Source organism: Acinonyx jubatus, chromosome D2 (assembly GCF_027475565.1).
Source record: "Acinonyx jubatus isolate Ajub_Pintada_27869175 chromosome D2, VMU_Ajub_asm_v1.0, whole genome shotgun sequence".
NCBI lineage: Eukaryota > Metazoa > Chordata > Mammalia > Carnivora > Felidae > Acinonyx > Acinonyx jubatus.
Genome location: NC_069393.1, coordinates 57835408 through 57860628, shown reverse-complemented (window position 1 = coordinate 57860628; position 25221 = coordinate 57835408). Strand labels below are relative to the sequence as shown.

Here is a 25221-nt window from a genome sequence, read left to right as displayed (position 1 = left end):
AGAGCTTCTGCCTCCTTGGTTGCTTCTCAGAAGTCACGACTGAGCTCCAATAAATGAAAAGTTTGCAGAAGAGTTTCCTCAAACCAGTGTCCTTGAACGACCTGCATTTAGAATCCCCTGGACTCGTGCTAAAATGCAATCCCTGAGGACCACCCCACGCCTCCTGATTAGAGTTTCTGATGGTGGTAGGGCCCAGAAATCTGGATTTAAGCAAATTCTCTAGACTACTCTTAAACTCTATAGTATTTGAGAGGACTAGCTTAAGCCAGAGGGGGAAGAAACCATCCTTGTGGTTATAGAGGGGAGCCTTGAGAGGGTTGAGAGAAAGTCTTAGTGGCTCAGAAGGTTCCTTACTCATTTCTATCAATTGACATTTCTCTCCATCTGCTGATCCTGACTTCTAACTGGCCCAGTAACCAAAATTCAAGAAGCTACCGGTTCCTCTGTGGAAACTGAACTACAGGTTAAAAATAAAAATAATTTGCAGATAGTTTTTTGTGCATTCCAGGACGATAGATTCCCACTGGGTTCCTTAGATATCACCTTAGCTATTATTTCTTTAGGTATTCTGCATCACCTTAGCCTTCTAAGACTGGCACTAAGGGCAATAATCCTTCCACCACGTGTCCCTGGGAGCCCAGGCCAGATACAATTTACCAGGCTAGATGGGCCATGGGACTGGCCCAAGGGGGCAATAGTGATGGTTTATATGATGGATGGTAAGCATATGGATTGATTTAACTTCAAGATATGCATAGGTTTAAAAATTAAGGGGCAATGTGTTTAACTAACCATTTGGAAACCAGTCTGCAGTGCATGCCAAGCCCAGAGCGTGACCAGACTAGCTCCTCTCGCCACCGGCCTGCCCTCATCTGTCAGGGCTTCTGGGCTGGAACTGGGGTCCACCAGCTGTCCAGCCCGCGGTCCTGCTCGGGAAGGTCCAGAGGCTAGAAGACTGCCTTGTATCCTGATAGGATGGTGGAAGGGGTGCTGTGTAGACTCACTGCTGGGACCAAGTCCTGCCCGTCCAACCTTCGTGTCCCTCCCTGGCATGCCCACCTCCCTGGGTGAGCGGAAGGAAGGAAGCCTGGAGGAAGTGCCCTGAGTGGCAGCAGAGGTGGGACCTGACCTCTGTGCCCCTAGCCCCTCTACCTCTTACCTAGTTACTTCAGTATTCAAAAACAACCCATTAGTCTGCCTGCTGAAAGAATGGGATGTGGCTAAGCCCCACAACTGTGTTCTGTTACCAACGGAATTCATTCAAAATTCCTTAGCCTGGCCTTCACAATCTTCCCCAGTTTGGCTCCATCCTGGCTTTCCGATCTATTCTGCCCTGAACCCCTCTTCCCCTCAGGGTCTAGCACAGAGCTCAAAGCTTGTTTTCTTGCTTACTCAGTTCACACTGAGTCCTCCCCTGGACTCTGAACTCTACAAGGACAGATGTCATGCCCATTTTTCTCACTATTGTATTTTCAGCACCTAGTAACAGGGCCTGGCATGATGTCAGTATTTACATATTTTTTTAAGCTTTTTTCAATGTTTATTTATTTTTGAGAGAGAGAGAGAGAGAGAGAGAGTGCAAGTTGGGGCGGGGCAGAGAGAGGGGGAGACACAGAATCTGAAGCAGGCTCCAGGCTCGGAGCGGTTAGCACAGAGCCCGACTTGGGGCTCGAACTCATGAACCATGAAATCATGACCTGAGCCGAAGTCCGAAGCTTAACTGACTGAGCCACCCAGGGCGCCCCCATGATGTCAGTATTTCAAAACTATTTGCAGAATTTAAAAAATTTTTTGACTATTTGCTGAAAAACAACTGAATGTTATTATTAATAATAAGGATGACACCTTAAGGGATATAGTGAGCTAATATATGCTCACTATGTACCAGGCACTGTGCTAAGCACCTTAGGTGGATTATTTAATTTATTTATTACAACTTCTTACAAAGATTATTATTCCTGTTCTACAGACGTGGAAGCTGAGGCTCAGAGAAGTTAAGTCACTTGCCCAAGCGCACACAGCTGGTAAGTAGCAGAGCCAGGATTTAGACCTGGGAGCTTGACTCCAGAACCCACGTTGCCAACCACTGGGTAGAATAACTCATATCAAGAACAGATGGTAGAATCTATGAGGGGCTGGCCCTGAATAGAAGAGCTGCATATAATAATGGCAAAAGAAATAACTAAAATTTATTTCATATTCACTAACTGACAGGCATTGTGACAAGCACATTTTCTCATGCAAATCTGAACTACAACTCTGTCAAATACGCATGTTGTCTCTTACACCAACGCGACAACAAGGAGGCTGAGCAATTCGCCTAAGGTCACGTGCTGAACAGCACTGGAGCCAGACTTTGGGTACAGGCCTGGGACTCCAGTGTGTATAGGCTGAACCATCTTACCTCTCCTGGAAATTTCTACATTAATAGCTATCTGTGTTTATTAACTATTTGGGCATGAACAAATTTCCCCTACAGTCTTCTCGCCTCTGCGATCTGGACAACTGAGCAAATGTATGTGGAGACAATAAACAGAAATTGCATACAGCAGTGATTCCAAACATGCTTAACCTCTCCCCTGTATTTGATGAGCAGCATGTCCGTGTAACAAACGAACCACAATTTTAGGTTAAGTGGCTATGGTTTCAGTATTTTATATGCACTGGTAGGTTTGGGTGTAGAGTTTCCAAATTCTCTGCATCCATTTCTTTATCTATCTCTCGAGTTTTCAAATCATGTACATGATCGCGTGGCGATACCGCATCCAGAAGTGTTTCTCGGTTTCTATGTTTCTAGAAACTACTTCCATGATTAGTGTATCTTTATATTCATGTCTGCTCTGATGCATTGATCCAAGATGTATAATACTGGATATATTTATCAAAACCTACTTCATGAATTTCTGCCCCAGTTATGCCTATTTCTGTCAAACATGTAAGCCGCAGTCACACTTATCACTGGTCCCTTCCCAGGGTGTCTAGATTCTCACATCACAACTGTGTTTTTATATTGGTCCGTGAACCAGTATTGATGTGCATAAATGTGCACTTGTACACCTGTGTATCTTTCTGTCTATGGCTAGGATGGGGTGCAGGGGATGTGGAAATGAGAGAATTATTAAATGCCAAGTAGATGTGCAATAAATTCCATTGATTTTATAAACTCCAACTTGTCTTCAGTCTCCTTCCATTCTTTATCCTGGGGGCATTGCAACAAAAACCTATTTTAAATACCTTTACGTCCCCCCTCCCCCTCCCCAAAAAAGTGTCAATATTTTATTTGGATTTTTAACTTCGCTCCATAACAGTTGTTTGACCTCCTGACTCGTGCGAGTCACATAAATTCCGGGACTTTATTCAGGAGCCATGTTCCTGCTATTGAATAAGCAATTTGGGAGGGTGAATTAATGACTTGTGCTGTTGCTGGAAAGTCCCTGAAGAAATATTAAAATTGCTTGCAGACTGAATCGATACTCAGTGAACACCCAGCAAGAGGGCTTCGGCTCTGGAATGGCCACGGAAGGCAGGGCTTGGTGGAGGAAGGGGAATCCCGCACCCAGCCTGGTGAGCCCCCTCCCAGGCCTCCCCCACCTTTCCCTCCCCCCCCCGGAGCTCTGTCGTTCTCAGTAACAGCAAAGTCTTATTAAACCCCAACCAGGACAGAGCGGGGTTCGTCCTGTCTCAGGAAGCAGGCTCAGGGGACAGTTTATTCTCTTACTAGCAACCAGGGCCCGGAGGCCTTATTGAAGGTGATGGTCTGGACACATCCACCTGCTGGAGAAACCGGATGGTGCTGCTGCTTTCTGGCAGGCTGCGCTGAGCTTGGGGGTCAAGAGCACGCTGAGCTTGGGGAGGCTGCGGCGGGGACCGGTTTCTGCTGGGTGTGCAGAAGGGCCGGGTGCTGTGCTTCCAGGTCCACTGCTGTGTCTGTCTGAGTCGCGTTTACTATTGCTCTGGTGGCCGCATGGTTTCAGCCTTTGCGTGTGGGTGCGCCTGTGGGATGCAGAGTTTGAATTGTGTTGGGTGTACGTTGTAACGCATTGTGGCCAGACGCATTCCTGCAGCCGGCGTGAGGTTTGTTACTTGGTGTTTTGTGATATGACATTGAGGTGACTGCACTTTGTGTAACACTGAGCTGGAGGAATTTGAGTATTGTTTAGCAGCAATGTCTGCGTCTCAGCTTTGAATTATTGTGTTCGTTGATCATATCAGCATCTTTTTTTTTTTTTTTTTTTGTAATGTACGTCTCAGAGATTAGGTTAATGGGTGTCTCCTTGGTGATGTGGGTTGAGTAATGATGTTGGATCTGGGTGGTGCTGTACGATTCGGTAATTGCTTTCTCGGTGTGGTGGCGGGAGGCGGGCGAGAGGGCCCATCCTTTAGCTTTTTTAGCTTACTTCGACCTGGTCATTTGCACTGCTGCTTTCCAGAAGGAAGATTCTAGAGATGAGGGACAGATCTCTTCTTGATGACCAGAAGCACGGCTCTGTTCTGTTGGAAGCACACTGCCCCTGATCCGTGGGACACTTCTGAACTGACCACACTGACACAGGTCCTGGGGCCACCCTCCCTACATCTGCCTCATGTGGAAAGTTAAGCCTCCAAGCCTGTGTAGAGGAGGATAGATGGGAGTAAACTCCCCGATTCCAAGGAACATGAACCCAAGTCCAACAGGAATTCTAGTTCCCCAGTCCCCTCCTCTCTGGGATTCTGGCCATCAGCACCTTCTTCCTTCCCAGCATCCCCAGATGATGTGGCTCAGCAGCGGCCTGCACTCACCAGGCCGCGGACGCGTGCGCGCACACACACACACACACACACACACACCATGGAAGAGTACAGCAACACCTACTAGGCATAACTTTCTACTAGGGTTCAGGGTCTTTGTTCTGAGCTTGTCAGGAAATGTGTAACTACATCTGGGTGTGAGGCTGCGAGATATACAGAGCCCTGCAAGAGACTGCAGACACCTGCCCTTCCTCTGACGGCGAAGGCGATCTGAAGGGTGGAGTGCTGGATGAACACATAGGTTTTAGAGCCAGTACCGCCTGGGTTCAAATCCTAGTTCTGCTGCTTAGCCTTGTGACCTGAGTAACTTACTTAACGTCACTAAACTCCAGTTACCTCATCTATAAACAATCCTATAAAGCCCTATGGGGTTGTTTACGAGGCTTAAATCAATTAATACATGCAACATGCTTATAATGATTTCTACTACAGTAAGCACTTGTTAGCTACTATTATTATGAACACAAGGGCTTACCAAGTAAAGCGGTCATAGATTGGCCTCTGCATGTGTACACAAGCGTGTACACACGTGCGCTAACGTACCTAAAACCCCAAGATGAGTAAAGCTGTGTGTGATCTAAGCGGAGAAGTGTAAAAACTTCAGTCAGGTAGTGTGGAGGCAGGGGGTAGCTCCCTCCTCGGCCTTCCGGTCCCTTTGGACAGCGGCAGGGGTTGGGCGATGACAGATTTCGCCACTGCCTGTCTCCATACAGAGGGCTGCATCCAGCCCCGCAAGGATGAATAGGCAGAAAGGAAGGTGGTGGCCCTTAGGCATTTTACACTTATGAAAAAAATTCAAGGATAATTGAGTCCTCAGGGTTCAAATTTAGCTCATTTAAAATATTTGCTTTCTAATTTTAAAAGTCAGAACCTTTGCCAGCCAATAGGTATAAATAAGGGATAGTGAAATCCAGGTGTCAAATTGGGAAATAAGGAAGGGGTAAGAAGGAAATCAGATCAGTGAATATTAAGGCAGTTGCGTGTGGATCTTATGAAAGAAAGTCCATTGAGCTGAACTTGGTTACCCACCCAGACCAAAGGGGCCGGGAAAACTACAGGCAAGAATGGGATTGGGCCTTGGCCTCATTCCACGGGCCTTTCCATAGAGGTGGGGAGACAGAACACATCATCGGGGGTTTGGAGAACTTTGGTTTTCACCTTTGTTCTTATTGAGTGTAGGGTAAAAAGAATCTGTACTTGTCGTTACTTGGAGCCATTGCTCAATGTGTTCATACATCAAGCCCAAAGTAAAATTTTCTCCTAAATTTACTTCTTAATATCTTTTAGCCCTTAGCAGTGAAAATAACTGCAGTGATTATCAACCTCCTATGGTTCCCTGGAACATCCAGATATGTGGGACAATAGTAGACAGATCAGTTTGAACTTGTCAAATATTTGCTTACTTCCCCCTCACCTCTCTCTTTATCCTTTATCTTGTCTCTACTTTCTCTCCTCTCTTTCCTTCCTCTTCCTGTTTACCTCCCTTCTTTTCCCTCTATGACATTTAAGAATCAGAGGAACCCTTCAAACCCATCAAATAAGGATTTTTTTTCCACTACTGTTTCATTTTATCTTAAAAAAACCCTATAAAATGCAAAGCACCACAACCCATGAAAATGCCATGAAGCCCAGAAAATGCCAACCTTCAACTCCTCAAGCAATAGTAAGCTCATTCCAGAGAAGGAGTGTGCAGGCATACGAAGTTTACACACACACACACACACACACACACACACACACACAGGCTGGGCTCTCCAACAACGTGGACAAAGGGGGCAATTATCTGACTAATTCTGTTCAGTGCTCAGATAAGTGACTCAGAGCGCTTTTTCCCTGCACACACATAGAACAGGCCCTTTCCTCAATCCGGCTGGGCCCAGAGAGCACCATAATTCTCACCGGCATTCATGATACACATTTCTGTTCACAGAATATCCTTTCAACTCGAGCTTTTTATTTAAAAGAGTTCACTGTTTGTGCACACACAGGCCAGAACTCACACACATTGACACAGACACATCGCAAGAAATGTACACTCGATGGCTACGACTGCCACAATAATAACTAACATTTATTGAGCACTTGCTTCGTGCCAGGTGCAATGCTAAGCAGGTTTATGTGGATGAACTCACATAACCCTCACAAGCACCTATGACAGAACTGTGTGGTTATCTCCGTGCTAGAGGGGTGAGGTCCAGGGAGGAGATGAGATTGACCTGTAACCACACAGCCAGTGAGCAGGGAAGCTTGCTTCAAACTCCAGAAATCTCTCCTAGAGCCCATTCTCTTACTTTTTCTGGGTTACAAAGGTTTGTGTGCATTGCTTGGTATATGGCAGGTGCTTAGCAAAGGTTTTCCGGATGGACAAATGAAAGTATAAATGAATGAAAGGCCATGTCTACTAAGCACCCGATACTCCCCTTTAAGGTGGCAAAAAGGATCCCCTTATGGAAGCCAGACCTACCAGACAGTTTACCCTTATTTGGACAAAGCGATTTGCCCTCCCAACCAACCTTCCGGGTCCATCAGCTGTACTTGTCCAGATACTAAGCGCTCTAAGTACCAGCTCTCCACCTGACTTTCGGGTCAAGACCAGCCTCTTTTTAAACCAGAAGCCAGACCCAAGTGCATCAAAGATGCTTTTTAACCACAACGCTTTGTCGCCTACAATACTTCCCTCTGGAAACAGGTGTTTTCCAGTGAAACGCAACACCAGTGGAATGAAAACGAGTGTTGATGCTGCGCCTGGATAAAAACTAAGAAATTTGATCAATGATGTCTCTAAATCACCAGATATTTGGCATCCTATTGACAACCCTTATAGACGATTGACTAAGGCTTTGATTTTCGTTCAGATGTTTGGGAGTTGTCACATTTACCTGTTTGTCAGCAAGTGCTCATACGTTTCTAAGAGACATAAGTGAACACCAAAAAGGACAAGAACAACCCAGAATAAAACAGACTAAAGAGAACAGGGGTAGCAAGCTATTTAACAAAACTAGTCAATCAGACTCCATCTTGGAGATCCATTAGAACGTGGATCCAGTTCACAAGAGCCTCATGTACTCAGAGACCTTTAAAAACGTCCCAAGGCTGTATCCTGGACCGTCTGCAGAACCGGACCAGTCAGATCCCTGCACGGCGGAGCTAATGAATCAGTCCCCTTGTCCGGCAGGGAGAGACCACGTTGCGGCCACATCCAGCCTCTTGGTGCTGACATGGCCCCATCCACTCTCTGGATGCCTGCATGCCCGGGTGCAGAGTATCTCTGTGTGTTGTCAATCCAAGCTGTAGATTTTGCAACGCTTGGTGTAAATCTGGTTTGTGACTTTGTGCACGTACCCCTACTTGTGATTTAGTGCTCTGCCTTTTATCATCTCTCTACTTCCATTTTCTTTCCCTCTCTACTTTTTAATGCCGTTTACAACTTCCTTATCCATGGAGCAGCACAGCGATCTTTCAGTGTCGCTACTGATCTACCCACACGATTTTCCTTACCCGTGTTTTCTCTCCACTTGACTTAATTTATGTTTTAGTAAATAGGAACTTTAGATCGCTCCATTCAACAGTATTTAGGGTTACTGCTTTTTATCAAAGGCATCGTGGCACTAAAGGACTCCCTGCAAGGGACATTTGTTTATGCTTATGAGCGACCGGCTCTCCCTACACATGACAAGGCTGCGTGCGGGCGGGCGTGCCTGCACAGCGTCCTCGGTTCTATGCTCCACTGCCCTGTGTCAATGCCGTTTGGCACCGGCAGGAAGAGATCAGTGAAACCACGATGTGGACAGCAGCCCACCCTCAAGGTGCTGCAGATAAATCCAGGCCCAGGGCCTTCCCTGCTGATGACCACTCAGTTCTTTTAGGAGGAGGCCCACATATGCCTGGCAGGGCTGATTCCTCCAAATTCCCCCTCCCGAGTACACCCTTCATCCCAGAGCTGTAGAAGAGGCTTGTGATGACATTATTCCCAAGCAAGATTTTCGGGATCTCTTCTCGTAGAGGTGTGAGTTCGAAGTGGTGGGGTGGGGGGGACCAGGGCAATGCCTTCCTATATTTCTGGGTCATCTGTTGCCTTTTTCTCCCTCTCTTCAAATCTTTCCACACTTCCTCATTGCTAATTCTATTTGACCTTGAACTCTGTCCTCTCCCTTCACACCAGAATGTGTCCCAAGGGGGACAGCACTTCCAAAGAAGCAGTTACCTGGCCGGACAGGCCTGGAGACCAGTAGCCAGAGGGGCCAGCCCATCACTCCACTCCTGGAAATAAATCCCATTGTATTTGCATTTTAATTTTCCACATAAACAAAGGCCCAGAGTACTCGCTTGGGCAGCATCACTGGACGAATTTAATTAGAAATGAAAAGTTTATAGGGCCCTCTTTAATGCGATTAATGCTCAGTTAACATTTATCACATTCGTATGCTGGAATCGCCTTTTCTAAGCAGCCACTGGCCATGAAATGAATTTCTCTCAACTTTTTTTGTACCCACCCTGGGAGGTCATCTCCTAAGGAATCTCCAGGCTGCCTCCCTGGGTCCAGGAACTACCTAATCCTCAGAGCTAAGTTAAGGGAAGGGTTGGGAGGGGGAAGAGGCGAATGCATATGTGCTGGGGCTGGAGGGCAGGGGGCATAAGAGTGAGGGCTGGACACTATTTCTAGGAGGACCTGGACCAAACCAGGCCTGTACCTCTGAAAAGAGCTGAGTGCTCAGCCCAGCAGACCGGCCGAAAGGCTTCAGAGCCTCTTCTCCAATAAAAAAAAAAATGACCTCCCTTCCCAACACACATACTCAGTCCATTTCTGTGGCCCCCAAACCAGGCTTTAGTTGGAGCTGACTGGTGTCAGTCACCTCCGCTTCTCACTGCTCCTGTCTTAGGCCGTCTCTCTTCTACCCCTTTTTCCTCTTTGGTCAGGGCCTCCCCCGCCCAGACCCATGGTGACGGGGAAAGGAACCTGAGTCTTGACCCCAAGGGATACTTCATTTGTTCTGGCTCTGCCAGAGGCCAGACAGTCACAGTCTGTGGGAAGGCCGCCTGCCCTGGTGTCAGCTCCCTAGAGAAGCCGAGCGGAGTGGGGGAACATGAAACCTCTATTGGTCCCCAGAGCATGGATGGCCTTCCTTATCTTATCACATTCTCTTCCCTCTTCAATTAGAGTCTACTGAGATTGGCCTCCTAACCCAAACCAGCTAACCCGAGGAGAAGGAGAGAGAGGAAGGAAAAAGGTAAGGGATAGGGGGAGGGAGGGGAGGTCTCCTCTCTGCAGATGAAAAAAGGAGATAAATCGCTTGACCTGTGTCCTTACCTAGATGCACACCCGCCTCGAGGATCTCAACAGACGCAAACCACGCACCGCGACTGTGCTCCCGGTAGCGACCTGGCCCTCGCACACCACTCTACACCCTCACGTCTAGCAGAGAACACGCACAATGTGCCCGCGTTCAGACTGAGTGTGTCGGGACCCTGCGGACCTGACAGGAAACCCTACTCCTCAGCCTAGCGGGAGCTCTACCGTCCATTCAACTCACGCTTGCCAGGTAACGCTTGCTAACGTCCCAAACGGGCAGGTCGTCCAAGCGACGGCAGAGACTTTCATTCTGAGACCAAACGATCCCTTCAGCCGCAAACCCTCTGAGTAGCGAGCCACCAGCTCCCCGTTCGATAAGCCCGACTCCTTCTAAGAGCTCCTTGGAATACCAGCACCAGGTAGACAGCTTCCCAGGGCGCGAATGCTACGCTCAGCTGGACCCACACACTCTTCCCAAAGTTCCCAGACTCTCCCCATGACAGAGCCACACAGAGGCCCTCAACACACCGTCACCAACTTCTCTTGGTATGATGCACACGGCAGGCGCCACCTCGCCCTCGACAATCAGGATGGAAAGTCACAAGATAAGGGGCAGGATGAAGGTCTCCTCCCTGACCATCCCTGGGGTCTGTCGAGCCAGACACTGCCCACGAGGCTCCCGGTTTCCTGAAGCTTCCTCCACCAGCCCAGCAAAGACCCTGGCGCCAAGAGGGAGCATCGGGGCAGGGAATGCTTGTTCCCATTTGCTCAAGCTCTGGGGCCGCCACTGCTCTCCCTTCCTGCCCTCCTTTCTCCTCCCGCAGTCCTCTGAGCCCTTCCTCTCTGACTTTGTGACCTTACTGTGCCTACAAGGTGGGGACAGTCCCCCTTCCAGCCTGCTGCCCTGTCCTACAGCCTCTCCGCCACTCCTGCCAGGAGCTGCTCCTGGCATCCTCTGGCTTCCTCTGTTCCTGAATGGCTGCAGAGGGAGCTCACTGCAGAGAAGTTCGGGCAGGGCTGAAGGCAGGCAGAAGAGGAAGCCCTGAGCAAAGCGGCCAGAGGCTCCCAGGTGGAAGGGGCTCCACTCTGGAACACCTAGGAAGTGAGGACCTCCCTCCCTTCCTCTTGGCTTCCCTCCCACTCTCCCTTCTGCGGGGACCAGGCTGCAGCAGCTACACCTGCACAGCTTCGCAGCGGCCGCCAGCCTGCCTGGTGCTGTGTGCTGCCTGATGCGGGCGGCCGTGAGCCCCGGCTCCCGCCACTTGACCTCCCATGCCACCTCCTTCACTCTGACACCTCTCCCTCTCCTGGCTGGCCTCCCTTCTCTCCTTTCCCACCTTCTAAGCTTCCTGAGCACCACCCCCCGCCCTTAGCCTGGTCTACCAGCTGTCCAGTGCTGAGGGTCCCTCCAACTGCCTCCAAGCTCTACTAGAGGCCCTTGGCTGAGATGCACGGGATCCAGCCCAATTTTCAAGCTTCTGGAGCTCCTTGCTTTGTACTCCCGCCACTCACTCCATTCTCCTCAGGCCAAGCCAGCTCAGAGGCCTCTCCCTTTTGCCCCTCAGCCTCCCCGCCTCCTTCCTCACTCTTCAGCCTTCCTTCTGACTTCTGTCCTCCTCTCCCACTCCCGCCTCACCCTCTCCTGCCCTCACGGTAGAGAGTGGATGTCCCCTCCACCTCCCTCCCTCAGGGGCTCCTGGACCAAGGGGCTCAGGAAGTACCACCTGCACCCCTGCACCTGCCCTGCTACTCCTCTGGTCTGAAGCAGAGAAGAGAAGCTATGTCTTGTTACACAGCCCTGGGGGCTGCAGACCAGGGCCCGTGCACTGAATCAGGCCAGAAATGGTGTTTTCTTTGCCCAGCACAGAGTTTTTAAACCCCAAACCTTCCTGCCTCTGGGCTGGGCCTGCATATTCCAGGCCCTTTTTCGTCCAGCTCTCACCAGCTCCATTCCATCTCTTGCAGCCCTACCCTCCTCCATCCACATCCCTACGGTAAACCTGACCTCTCTAGAAGGTCAGCAAGTCTCATTTTCTCTCACTGTTATGTGAAAAACACAAAATACTTCCTTATCATATATATTATCCCTCAGAAACCAAAAGACAGAGTCCAGTGTGTGTGTGTGTGTGTGTGTGTGTGTGTGTGTGGTTGTTGAGGATGGGCTACAAGAGGAACGTGGCTCTACAGCCTCTCCCCTCTCCGTACCTCCCCTCGACATACCTTCTTCTCCCACCCAGGAGTTCCCACAGGGACCTGCACAAGGCCTTGCCCCTTCTCCTCCAGTGCTCGGTCACTCTCCTCTTATTTCCCACTCCCAACAGCTCCCCGAGGCCCAGCCCTCTCTGGAACCCCCAGGCATCTGCCTGTGCCTTCATGCCCTTCCTGGTCTCCAAGCCCACTCCAGTTCCCATTACGTGGTTCTCACACATAGCCTCTCCCTTCTTTTCCTGGCATCTGGGTTACTGGGGAAGGATTTGGAAGCTGGGCCCAGGGCCTGGTCCTTGGGAGAGCTCTGCCAATGACCATGCCCCAGTGCTGCTGCCGTGCCTCCTGCTGGAGGGACCCGCACTCCTTGGTGGGTCTCTGTGACACAAGTCTATAGGAAGGAGACCCACTGGGAAGAGCATCTTTTCGGCTGCTTGTGCAGTTGGCCCCTAACTAGTCCTGCCAGCTGGGCTGGGAGTCAGGTATCTCAGAGAAGATGGACCGCTGACCATTCAGCTCTCCACTACAAAGGTGACATCACTCTAGCCAGGGCCCTCTTTTGGGGGGCTAACTGGACCATGGAGTATTACAGTGCAAATAAAGATTGAAGGAAAATTTGACCTGGGTTTGCCCAAATTACAAAACAAAGAATCTTCAGCTGAGTCCTATTGTCAGCCAATGGCCCCATGACTGCATCACTGGTTAAACTGTTGGGCCAGAGACAAGGTGTCCAGCCTCTGTCAGTGATTGTAGGTCACGTCCTGTGGGCCTTCCTCCCTTTGTTCTTGGCCTCCTCGCCCTTTTACCAAAGAGCAGGCACACAGGATGGCACACACATACATATACAAATCCACATCACTGAAGATGTCAACCTCTATGCCTAGAAACCATCGTGAATATGTGCAAGCTGCACCTTGATAGCACCAAAACAACAGGCTCAACAGGAGGAAACCATTCAACCCCGTGGCTTCCTGGTAGATAGATAAACCCAATGTGATTTAATTTCCCATCTGTTTCACTTGTTACTTGGGCATTGCCGTGAGATACTGTTTCCCACGCCTCAGATCTGTCACGGGCCCTTCTCTCTTTTCTAGACTCACCCACATGGCTGGTGAGCTGCACTGACCAAAGCTGTACCTGTAACTGCTTCCTTTGCAAGGGTCTGAACTCTGGACAACTGGCTTGGGGAGTGGGGGGAAACAGCAGGGAATTCAGAGAAGTGGTGGCCCAGGTTGGAACACTGTAGTGCACTCTTTTAAAGGACGAGAAGTGAAAAGGAAATACATATACGTCGTTTCCTCTTGCTGTGAGGACCTCCAGCTCCAGGTAGCAACAAAGGGGGACTAAGGACAAACCTGAAACTAAGAGGGGAAGTTGCAAAGTAGCTACAGCCAGAGATCTCCAAAGCTAGGAGCATATGGTGGAGCCCTTGGCACACAGTATTCCTTTATCAGTCCTGCTCACAAGACGGGGAAGCAGGACCCCTATCCCATTTCGGCTCATACCAAGCCCCTCTTCGTGGTGCAGGCTCTTGGTGGCAGGGGTCGGGGGTGGCGATTCCTCTTCTGCACCAGTTACTACCATTGCCAGTCCTTCTCTGGAATCTGTAATGTTCTAGTCTATAAGCACATACCATCACACATACAACCACACTATCTCCCGTGCGCCAGAATAAGCCCAACTGTTCCCTCCCCAACCGACTTCCAACAGTGCCTCTCCGTCCCTGGATCTACTCTACACAATAATTCACCCATTCTGCCAATATGCACACAAAGCCGCTGCTCTCCCCTGCCACAGCCCACTCCCTCCCCAACCTTCCCTTCTCCAGGCACCCTGTTTCCCTTCTCCAGGGTCTGCTCCTGCCTGGTCCCCATCTCCACTGGCTAATTCCCCCTGTGGCCCCTGTATTGAACTGTTGTGTTGTCCATTTCCCTGTGACAAGGGCTCTGGTTACAGAGTTATTGATTGGTTTTCATGCAGACAGATGGGCCCTTCCCGAGCTCCCATCGAAATCCCTGGCTCTATGGGCTGATTGTTGCCTCTCAGGGTGTAGGATTGCACTGGAGACCACCCTCTATGCAACCTCCTTTGCCCAGGCTGTGGACGGTAATAAATGGAGGCAGCCTGAGCGATAATAAAAGCAATTGAGTAGGTTACCTGTGCAGACACAAGATTTATGCCTCTTCATATTTGATGTGATTGTTTTATTGAGTTCTCAAAATAGTTGGGACACTATTTAGCTAGTTAGTTAGGAGTTTCCCTCTCTTTTCTTCCTTGCATCGCCTTCCAAAACCTACCTGGAGTTCTCACTAGGAAAAGCCCTCCTGTCTTCCTCTTCTCCAGAGCTGCCAGCTGAGGTAAGAGCTCAGGGCCACCAGCCACTGCTCTCACCTGAAGCCATCTGGTGGCCTGAGGGCCCACTCTGAGCCAGCCAACGAGAGAAACAGTCAGACCAATACAACCACTGGCCGAGAAGTCCAACATAACTAAGGGAACAAAAATGACCCTTCGGGGGGACAACTCCAGGTCGTTTTAAGAAATAAGATGAGCAGTCCTGCCTATTACACATGTTTGTCTAATGACGGGGGGGACCTCAGCAGCGGGAGAGCCCTCCCCGGGGAAGGACAGGTGAGCAAGGCTTTTCAGACAGAAACTGCCATATTCGTTCGCTATTTGGGGCTCTTTGTGGCTGGTAGGTCCCAGGCCACAGAAGGCAAGTTCTCTGTCCTTATTTCTCCCATTCTTCTGAGGAGAGAAGTCTTCCTCTTAGCTCACCAACTTGCCTTAGCTCTTTGGCGTGAGACCACCAGCCCTGACCACGAAACAGCTCCACGACTATGGAGATGGGGCAGGTGAAGCTGCCCTTCTGGCCAAGTCAGGTCTAAGAGTCAAAAGTGCAATGTTGTAGAACCCAAGTTTCAGAGAGACAGACACAGGCTCTGGCCCTGAACATGTCTACGTGTCTTCAACATTCCCTCAGCTAGGATGAGTGGCTCCTGGCTTGTTTGGATAGTCTTTGAATGAACAGCTGGCCCACGACTGTCACCCCACTGCCAGACCTCTGATGAGGCCTGTGAACGACACAGGATGGAATTCTTGAACAGCACTGGGACTGCAGCCTTGAAGCCACTGTTGCCACTGCTGGGAAAATGAACGTGCTCACTTAGAGCCAAACAGGCTGAGAGAGAGTGTGGGTAGCAGGTGATCAGCGAGAAACTGACTCTGGAAGAGTCCAGTCCAAAGATCTAGGAGCAGGGAAGGCCCTGATCCCAAGAGTGTAGGGCAGGCTGAAAAAGTTAAGAGGGCAATGGCCTTTTTATCGACTTGTTCCAAGGGGGCGCCCTCAGGGGATCCTCCGTAACCCTAGACTCTACCTGGAGTTTGCGCCTATTCTTTCAAAGGAGCAGTACTCTCTGCCCAGAGCAACAGCGAAACCAAGAGACTCTGGCACATAATCAGGAGAATCCTTCCTGCCTCGTCAATTGCTCAGTGATATAACTGGGTGACTTCCTCCTTCGGTAGCATCACTTCCCCCATCCAGAGGCCATTTCCCACACCAGGCTTCAACCTCAAGTCACCTGTTCGTAAACACCCACCCTCTACAGTGGCAGTGTGCAAGCTGAAGAACTGGCAACTCCCTGGTCAGCAATCAGTAACCCAACATCAAGAATGAGTCACAAAAGTTCCACATGCTAAGCAATCCAGTCAACCCTCTGGGTGTTTGACAGTGGTCTCCGGGGGCAGGAGTGGCTTTGGGAGGCCTCCCTGACCTACTCCATTGACTCAGAGAGGTATTTCTCTGAGGATTTGCCAGTGGAGTGTACGGATTGAATGTCCAAGCCTTTATCGCGACAGGATCAGAGTAAGCCAAAACCAATTTTAGAGGCACGAAAAGCAATTGAGTTTGTAACCATAACAGCATATTTCAAGTGCGGCGACAGCATCTGTTTTGGGGAGGAGAAAATGAAAAAAATCTCACAATTTGGCCCAGGTGGGTGAGCATGTGTGGACTTCCTTTCTTGCCAACCACCGGCACATGCACACTCTGACAATGGTTACACGTACCTAAGACGAGTGGGCACCTCACCAACAGTAAGACTCTAAACTCAAGAGCCACCCTTTCCCCGGTGCACTTTCTGCACGGAGGAAAGTCTTCAGGCTCTTCCTATAGAGGATGAGAATTCACAAAGTTCCTGACATCACCAACGCTGGCAGAAACAGCCCACTTTATCCAGTTTCAGGGTGGACCAACAAATCTCAGAATAAACCTTTCCTTCTTTCAAGCAAAGCGCCTACAAGGATGAAGCGAAGGGCACGGGGGCCCAGACGCATCCCTCCAGCCCCAACTCAGCAGCACACTGGGAAGCCCTCAGAATCTTCCTCCGAAATTTGAACCATGGTAGGACTCTGTCCCACAGTGAAATCCAGAATACCCTGACTGCTCCTGGTTGACAAAGCAAGCCAGGAGGCCTAACCACAGGCCCAGGGCTGGTTGCCCATGCTGCCCGTGGCTTCCCCGTTCCTCTCCTCCCACTCTCTCTCCATCTCCAGCAACACCTGCCCACAGATGGCTATTTCTACACACCCGAGGAAGCCTCTGTGCCCCTTAGGTGGTGGGGCGCCACGCTGAGCAGACGGGGCCACGGTCAGAGCTGTCAAGCTGAGGCTGTTCTCTTCCCACTCTCAACCCGCTCTCTACTCCTCACTCCTTTACCTCCCCCCAATTCCGGTGGAGTACCCCAAGGCTCCTGAGCTTGATCCTGGGGTCACCCGTTCCCCGTCTTCTGTGGCTTTTCAAGATGAGGGCATTCCCAAACTCGTGCATGAGCCAGCTTCCCAAAACATCTCAGCCTGAAAGGGTATATGTTGGGGGAGAGGCGGGGGTGGGTGCTGGACGGGGTGGTAGACAAGGGAGGCTGCCACCATAACTGCCTTGATCGCTCTGACCCTCTGCCCATCAAGAAAAGCAAATTGCCTTAACTGTGCGTGTCTTGGGTTCCTCCAAAGGCTTGCAAATCCTATCACTGACAACAAGCATTTCTCTGGAACGTCCCCCAGAACACCAGCGCCCAGTCCCAACAACACTGCTCTTCAGCAGGCTGCTCTCCTCGCAAGATCTCAGTTCCAACTCACTCCCAGGACCAGCAGACAGCCAAGAGGCTGTCTCCAGATGGCTCAGAAAACAATGCTTTGTCCCCTGCCCTTCCCTAACCGCCAATCCTGCCCCGGCCCCAAAGCTTCCCCAGCCTCCTCTGGCTTTTAAATGCAAAAGACACATTCCCCTCCCAAACCACCCACAGTCTTTCTCGGGCTTCTTCTGAAGGTGTCTGAATGTCAAACCGCTATGCTTTCAACACCTAGTGAGCCAGGCCCAGGGAGCTGGAGGGTTTTCGGAGGGTGTATAATTAGCTGATCAGTATTATGTTACCCTGTTCATAACTGAATAACCATTTTAATACAGATGGCACACACTGGGATAATTTCTGGGGTCGCCTCGCAGTACGTTACAGCACGAGTGTGGCAGAGGGAATCTTCTTTAGCCAAGGTACATTCTACCAGCTAATTTTACCTGCTGTTTTCAGGATGATTTGGGATAATTCCATATCATTTGCAAAATATTAAAAAAAAAAACTTAATACGTGATGCCAGTTTCAGGAAAAGGCACCATCTGAATTATTAGTTGTCCTGATAATGAGCCCGTGAAAAGTGCAAAGAATAACAAGGGTAGGAAATCCTCTTCTAATTTGGGAATCTGCCTTAAAATGGGGGGAGGGGGGGCAGGGGTTGAAAGACCGGCCAAGCAGTCTGGAACTTGTACAGGGTCTCTGTTGATGTCAGATTGCACAGCTCCGTGATGTCGGAGCCATCCTGGGCTCTTGCATCCAACTGCTGTTTGCATGTGCTGTACCCAGCACAGGCCCGTTTGCACGCTGGCGGGGGTGTGCGTACATGGGGTGTGCACATGCGTTCTGCCAGAGAGCGTGCTAGAGTAGCTTGGGGATTGGGAGACTACCTTGTGCAGCTATATGTGCGGCTGACTCCAGCCTATGTCGTCCCCATGTGCCTGAGCCTGTCATCTGGTGCAGACTGAGTCCTGGACCTAAGCACCCTAAAGTTGAGCCTCGGGGTCCAGAGCTCTCCCTTCTCGCCTGGTGCCCCACTCCTTGTCCGGCTTCTCTACTCCCTGCCAACTCCTGGCTGGTGGTTAGCGTTTGCTCTGCAGGCCTGGATACTCGGTGCTCGTAGGCCGGAAATTTGTGCGGAGCTGGCTAGCATGGCCTGGGCTCCTGGGAGGCAAGCTTTGTGGGAGTTGGCAGGGAGGGTGGGGAAGCCAGAACAGGAGGCTGCCCCTGGAGAAGGGAGCATGCCTTTAGAAAGGTGGAAGCGATGAATAGACACTGGTCATTTTAAAGGCTTCGGCTGTGGGCTGTGATTGTCTCTAGATACCGAGGCACGTAATCTTGGAGTCTTAATTACCACAAACACTTGGATTCATTTCCAGGACGCCGGCGGGAGAAGCCTGGCAGGGAATACCCAGCCCTGAGCTGGAGACAGCTCTGTCTGTCTGTCTAGCTCTCTGCCTCCCATGTCCCCTCTCCCTGCCCAAAGGACGTTGGGGCTGAGATCCTGGAGCAAGGGCAGAGGCTGGAGAAAGAACAGAGACCGCAAGCTGGGAGACGCGCTGGTAGGCGAGAGCTGGGAGCTGGAGTCCCGCCCTGTAGCCCATAGCCCCGGGCGGCTTGCTCACCTGTTGATGGACGAGACGCTGGGCACCGTGTCATTGTCGCAGATGCCCTCGGCCAGGAGCCGGTCTCGGATCTCCCAGGCGAACATAGTTGGGTTCTGTCGCTTGTATTCAGCAATCTTGTCCACCACTTTGGGGGTCGCCACTTTGGGCTTGGAGCCTCCGATCACTCCGGGCTTGATGCTGCCGGTTTCATAGTACCTGCGCCCGGAAGGCCGGCGGGGTCAGCGAGAAGCAGGCTACGTACGGCGGGGGCAGGGAGGCTGCAGGCTCCAGAGCGGCCGAGCCACTCTCCCACCCGAGGCAACAGCGTGGAGGGAAAAGACTCAGCATGGCTGAGCCAGCTTCCAGAGGGCGCGTGGCTAGGGCGAGGGATAGCCTGGAGGATGAAGGGGAGGACGAGAGGGACACTCCCTCCGGGAAGGCAGTCACGGGGGAGGGGGGCTGTGAGCACACCAGCGGGAATAGGCGCCCCTGGGAGTCTGAAAGCCGACTTTCATTTGGAAGGAACTGGAGGAACAGCACGATTCCAGGCCTCCAGGCCCACCCTGGCGGAGGCACCACCTCCAGCCCTTTCCTACTGAGCACAGAGCCCCCTGAGAACCAGGACCCTCCTTTCCCCTACCCAGTGCTGATTTTTTTCTTCTCTTGGGGACCCATTTCCGTTCCCCACCCTGTTCCTCCAACCCCCCTCCCCATCTGCGTTAACTCTCCCAGAAGAGGAGTCCTTCCCTTACTGAAGGCTGGAAATTGGCAGCCTCGAGAACCCCGAAGCTGGGCGGAATTTGAGTGACCCTGCTCCGCCCTGGCTCCTGGGGCTGCGGCCACCACCTGAGCGCCCTCACCGAAAGGAGCAGCTCTCTAGATACCTCTGAGTATCTGGATAGCCCCTCTCCCACTGGCGTCCTTGACTTTTAGCCAAGTCCTTGGTCTGGAGACCCAGGGCGGAGGGATAAGGAGGCAAGGTGTCTCCCAGGGGCAACTCTGAGGCCCTCACCTGCCCAGGATTTTGCTGACACAGCCGTGGCTGACCCGCAGCTGCCGGGATATGTCGCAGGGCCGCACACCCTGGTGGGCCAGCTCCACGATGCGCTGCCTCACCACGTCGGGCAGGGGCCGGCCGTTCACAAACACCCCCCCGAGCTGGTTCACACCCCCGTGCCCTGCTGGGGAGAGACAAGAAAAAAACACAACACCCCACAGACAGCAGGGACCGGCCATTAGTCAGGGTCCGCGGCCCAGGACGTGCAAAGGGAGCAGGCAGGGCGCAGGGGCACGATCCCGGACTCCCGGAAGAACAGTGGTCCGGTCAACACCACGCGGCGGATTGGGGATTGAAACCCACGGGGCGTTAGAGATGCAGGAGCGCGACGCTGGGCAGAGGGCTGGGAAGAACGCGTCTCGAAGGCCAGTACCTCGCAAGGGAGAAAGTGAGGGAAGGAATGGAGAAGCAGGGTGAGAGGAAAGAGGGAAGAGGGGGAATTAATGCAGGCAGGAAAGAATGCAGGAGAGGAAAGGAAGGGCCGAGCAGAGAACAGAAGCAGCGCGAAGCGGGATCCCGCCTGAGCCGCAAGCAAGGGGGAGTCGTTGGTGCGTGCTAGGGCTTGGAGGCAGATGATTGGGGGGGGGGTGTCTGGGACTGGTGGACTCAGTACAAAAGGGTTCTAAGCACAGAAAGGGGCTAAGTCCCTGCCCCTCTCCTTTTGCTCCCTACCTCTTGTATCTATTTTTAATCAGAGTTGGAGTTTTCCTACCTCTTTCCCTGTGTTTTTGTTTTTATTTTATTTTGGTTTTTGACCGGGATTTTCCCTTTCCTTTATGTTTTCTGTATTTATATATTTGGGGGCCATATTTCCCACTGGTCTCCCTAGTGTCTAAAGTTCAAAGAACGCCAGGTGGAGGAGGGAAGGCTGAAGAGGCAGGGGCCCGGAGCCTGCTGCGCTCAGAGACTGGGAGGCAGCGGAGAGCGGCTGGGCGCTCTGCTCGGTAACAGCCAGAGAACGCAGGCTGCAGGGGCTTGTCTGCCTGCCGCCTTGCGCCAGGCTTGGGACCCATTGCCTTGCTTAGGTAACATGGCTCAGGTGGCCCAGACAGGCTGAGGGCTCACCGGGGCACCCCGTGCTGCCAGCCGGAGCCAGCTCCTGTCCCTCTGACCTCTTAGACCTCGGCAGCCTCCCAGGACACCGCGAAGCAAGGGCGTTTGCTCTCCCGCCCAGGACAAGGGCGCTGGGTCTCCAACCCGACTCCAGCGCGGGCCCTCAACCTCAGAGCCCAAGTGGTCACCGGATGCCAGACCTGAGGACGCTGCGCGGCGCCCCGTTCTCCCTGGCCTACAGCAGTCTAGAAATCCTGCACCCAGAGCCATCAACCCGCAGCCGCAGTTCCTGAGCAATCCAAGCGCAGAGTTCTAGCGGCCAGCCTGACCTGACCGGCAACCTACAGCCCCTGTCCTGCTAGCCTCAGGCGACTTTCGGAGAAAGCGGGGACATCTGTGTTCCGCTCATTTCTTTCGCGTCCCCTTCTGGGGGTGCTGAGAGCAAGGGCCGGCGAAACCCCTGGGGAGAGGCTTCTGATCTGGAGGCTGGGGGAGGCCACAAGCTCTTATTTTTGCCCCTCATCCCTGCTACTCTCCCTACCTCTAGCCCCACTCCTCACCCCTCCCCTCCCTCCAAACCTCGACCATCAATAATTTAGGCCCCGGGAGAACTCGCGTTACCGGTATGAAAAGGCGGCAGCTGCGGGCAGATTAAAGATGAATAATTCAGCCTCCCCGGGCTCCAGGCCCGGCCCCTCGTCCCCAATCTAAGGGAAGGGGATGGGAAGGGGGCACGGCAGGAGTCCAGGCCAGGGGGCCGGGAGCCGCCGATGAGTCGGGCCTGGAATGCGCCACTGCCGCCGGCGCGGACACGGGCTCCGGCTGCTTGCTGCCCCGCCCGCCCGCCCGCTTGCTCGCTCGCTCCGCGGTCTCTTCCTTCCTCCGACCGCCTTCAGCTCGCCTTGCTCCCCTTTGGGTTTCCAAGTGACACCCAGTGGGCGGCCGGGACTCGGCAGACTCCCCTGCGGAATCAGCCAGAGAGAAAGGCGAGAGCAGAGGCGGCGGAGCAGGGAGGCCGGCGGGCTGGGCGAAGACGGCGGGTCGACCTGGTTCCACTCACTCCGAAAAGGAGACAGGATTTCTGGCTCAGCTCACGGAGATCCGCCGCGGCCAGAGGGCCCTGACTTGGATTAGCTGTGCTTAGAAATTCTTTAGGAAAATATATTTTATCCCAGGAGTATTTTTTGAAGCTCCCCCTGTAACGCTAATTACATGCTTATAGAAAAACACAACTCTTCCTCCTCGGCTCTCTTGTCCAGAGCACCGATCCAAGCCAGGTCTAAAAAAGTTTCCCTGTGAAAAGTTACAAACCATCCTTAATTATTAATCTACAGAGGAGGAGAAGTTTTCTATTTAGAATTCATTTATCTGGGAGAGAAAAAAAAAAAAAGCCTGCAAAAAACAATCTCCGAATTCTTCTCCAAGCTAAAGATATAGGACATGAATTAGATAAATTCAGATTTCATTAAAATAATTCCCTCTTTTTCTATTTTTTTTTTATTTTTCTCCCCTTCTCTTTCTTCTGGAACATCCTTTCTGTTTTCTTTCTTTTATTTCCTTCCCCGTTTTTTTTTTTTTTTTCTCTTTCCTTTCTCCCCAGCTTTGGCATTTGCTTGCCTTCCTTTTGTTTTTTTCCCCCTCGTTTTCTCTCTCTTTGACTACCCACTGGCCAGGTCACTGGCTGGACCATTTTCACCAGGGAGTGGGAGGCCGGCAAGGAGCCTCCAGAACAGCAAGCGGAGCTTGGCTGTGCCCAGGGGCTGCCTGGCAGGCTCCTCCACTCCCATCTCTTGCTGACTTGGATCTCTCCTTGGAACCCCTCTTTGTTTTTAGAGCATCTCCCAGGGAGAGGCGGAGAAAGATGACCATCACATCCTGCCAATCTCAGACTCCCAACTCAAGGAGAAGAGAAGGGGAAGGAGAAGGGAAGGAGGTGGGAAAGAAAAGGAGAGGAAGGAAGTATTACAAACCAGCTCACAAGAAGCCCTGCCGGGGCTGGCACGGCCTGGAGGTGCTGGGAGCTGAGGGTCAGATGGGGGCACCCCACCCCCACACTCTTCTGCCCGATTGTCCTGACACTGAAGCTGCCCCTGTTAGGAGTCTCCTCCTGGACAATCACACTCTAAGTTTGAGAAAGGTAGAGATGAATGGAGGGAGGGGGAGGGAGAGAGAGAGAGAACACCACAACACAAACCCTCAAAACTGCCTGCCAATTAGTCTCCCAGCCCAGGGCAAGAGGGTGACCAGGGAGTAGGATGGCTGGAGCCAGGACCAGGGGCTGTGGATCGATGACCTAAGAAGAAGCAGGTGGAAGGAGGGAAGACAGGTGATGGGCACCAGGGAAGGTAGGAAGGCTGGTAGAGGAAGAAGTACCAGGAACATAAGGCAGAAGAGAGAAACTGGAGGCTTTGAAAACACTGGAAAATGGGGGGAAGAGGAAGAACGAAGGGGGGAGGGCTAGAGAAGCCAGCGTGGTCCCCAAGGTGGGACCTGAGCGCAGGGGGCCAGGGCCACGCGGGGCGGGACAGGCTAGGGTTAGGACGGGAAGCCCCGAGCCGGGACAGGAGCCGGGCGCGGGTACTCACGGTGCATCGCGGAGAAGGGGTCTGCTTTGCAGTGCATATCCATGGGGAGGCAGAGGAGCGGGAGCAGCGCGGCCGCCGCCGCCGTGTCGCCTCTCAAACTCAACTTCAGGACTTGAGGAGAAAAGGGAGGGACGTTGGGGAGGCGGGGGTGGGGGAGGTGAGCGGGCGCCCGGCAGCGGCAGGGCGGGCGGGGGGCGCCGCGCTGCGCTCCCCGCGGGGACGCTTCCCGGGCGGGTCGGAGCTGGCAACCGCAGCGACCGCAACTTCCCACCGTCGGGGCGCGGGGCCGGGCGGTCAGCAGAGCGGCCCCGGGGCGGCGGGCCGGGCCGGGGGGATCTGGGGGCGCATGGCGCGCGCGGCCGCTGAGGCCAGGGCTGAGGCTGGGCGGGGGAGGCGGCTCGCTCAGCTCCCCTGGAACCCGGTCATCCGAGAGGCGGCGGTCGGAGAGGGCGAGGAGCCGAGGGGGGGGGGCGGCCCGAGGGCGCCGGGCGGGGAGCCGGGCCGCTCCAAGTGCGGGTGAGTTGGCGAAGTTGGCAGAGAAGTAGCAATCCTCGGGATGTCCGAGCGGGCGCCTCGGAGAGGGGAGAGCGCGAGCCGGGCCCCCGCCCCCAGAAAAGGCAGGCGCGCGCTGCCGCGGCCGAAGGGCCGGGAAGGAGGGAGGGAGCTGAGCAGCGCCGGCCGCACCGGGCTGGCCCCAGGTGGGCTGCGGCTGCGAGAAGGCTCGGCCGGAGACTGGAGCCTCGGCTCCCGGTGTGTGTCTCTCTAAAAGCTGCAAAGCCCCCTCCAGACCCCCTCCCCCTCCCCGCGCTGGGAGATGGATGACTTGTCAGACAAAGGCAATAGATTCCACCACTCTGTGATTCGCCAGCGCCGGAGCCCCGAGCTTCGGCGAGGAGGGCCCCGCGCCTGTCACTCCGGTGCCGGCGAGGGGAGGGGAGGGGAGGGGGAAACGGCAGGGAGGGAGGGAGGGAGCAGCAGGCGAAGGAAGGGAGAGGGAGGGGAGCGGGCCAGGGGGAGGGGAAAGGGGAGCCCGGGATTAAAACTACACTGAGCAACGAAACTCGCCGATAAGATAAACGTTAGATAAGGAGAAAGAGCGGCCGGTCTAATGAATATTCAGGCAACGACAGAGTGCCGCGGAGCGCGCCGCTCTCGGCAGCCGGGCTCACAGTCCCAACTCACCCAGCCCTGCCATCCACCGGCCAGTGCCCGCGTGGGCCACGCTGCCCCGAGCCCGGTCCGCATCCCTAGTCTTAACCCCCCTCCTCTCAGCTCTGAGTTCCCTTCCGTTCCTTCCTGATTCTTCCTTCCTCTCTCTGGTCCTTCCCTCTCGCCTTTCCCTCCTGAGGTACCTCCCCACCCACGCACCCCCCAATCTCATTCCGGGGCAAAGTGCCCGGCAGTTTGTCCTCTTGCATCCCACGCGCGGCTGCGCGGAGGGCTCCCCTCGTCCCCTTGCCCATCGGGGTCTGGGCAGCCCAGAACGCTCGGTTTCCGATGGAGCTGGAGACCT

General features: G+C 53.1%; 1 protein-coding gene across 5 annotated transcripts in view; it reads right to left on the bottom strand.

Annotated features, from left to right (window-relative positions):
- PAX2 (paired box 2) overlaps positions 1-24517 on the bottom strand; it is an 80063-nt gene extending 55546 nt beyond the window's left edge. For 4 of the 5 annotated variants that reach the window (XM_027062876.2, XM_027062873.2, XM_027062878.2 and 1 more), the window contains exons 1-3: positions 23709-24517; positions 20026-20194; positions 19032-19229 (exon numbers count right to left, since the gene is read on the bottom strand). In XM_027062876.2, the coding sequence (XP_026918677.2) occupies positions 19032-19229; positions 20026-20194; positions 23709-23751 (410 nt within the window). In that variant the 5' untranslated portion in view covers positions 23752-24517. The remainder of the gene's footprint in view (positions 1-19031; positions 19230-20025; positions 20195-23708) is intronic. The other variant, XM_027062880.2, reaches the window with a different exon arrangement.
- Between the last annotated feature and the right edge of the window lie 704 nt (positions 24518-25221).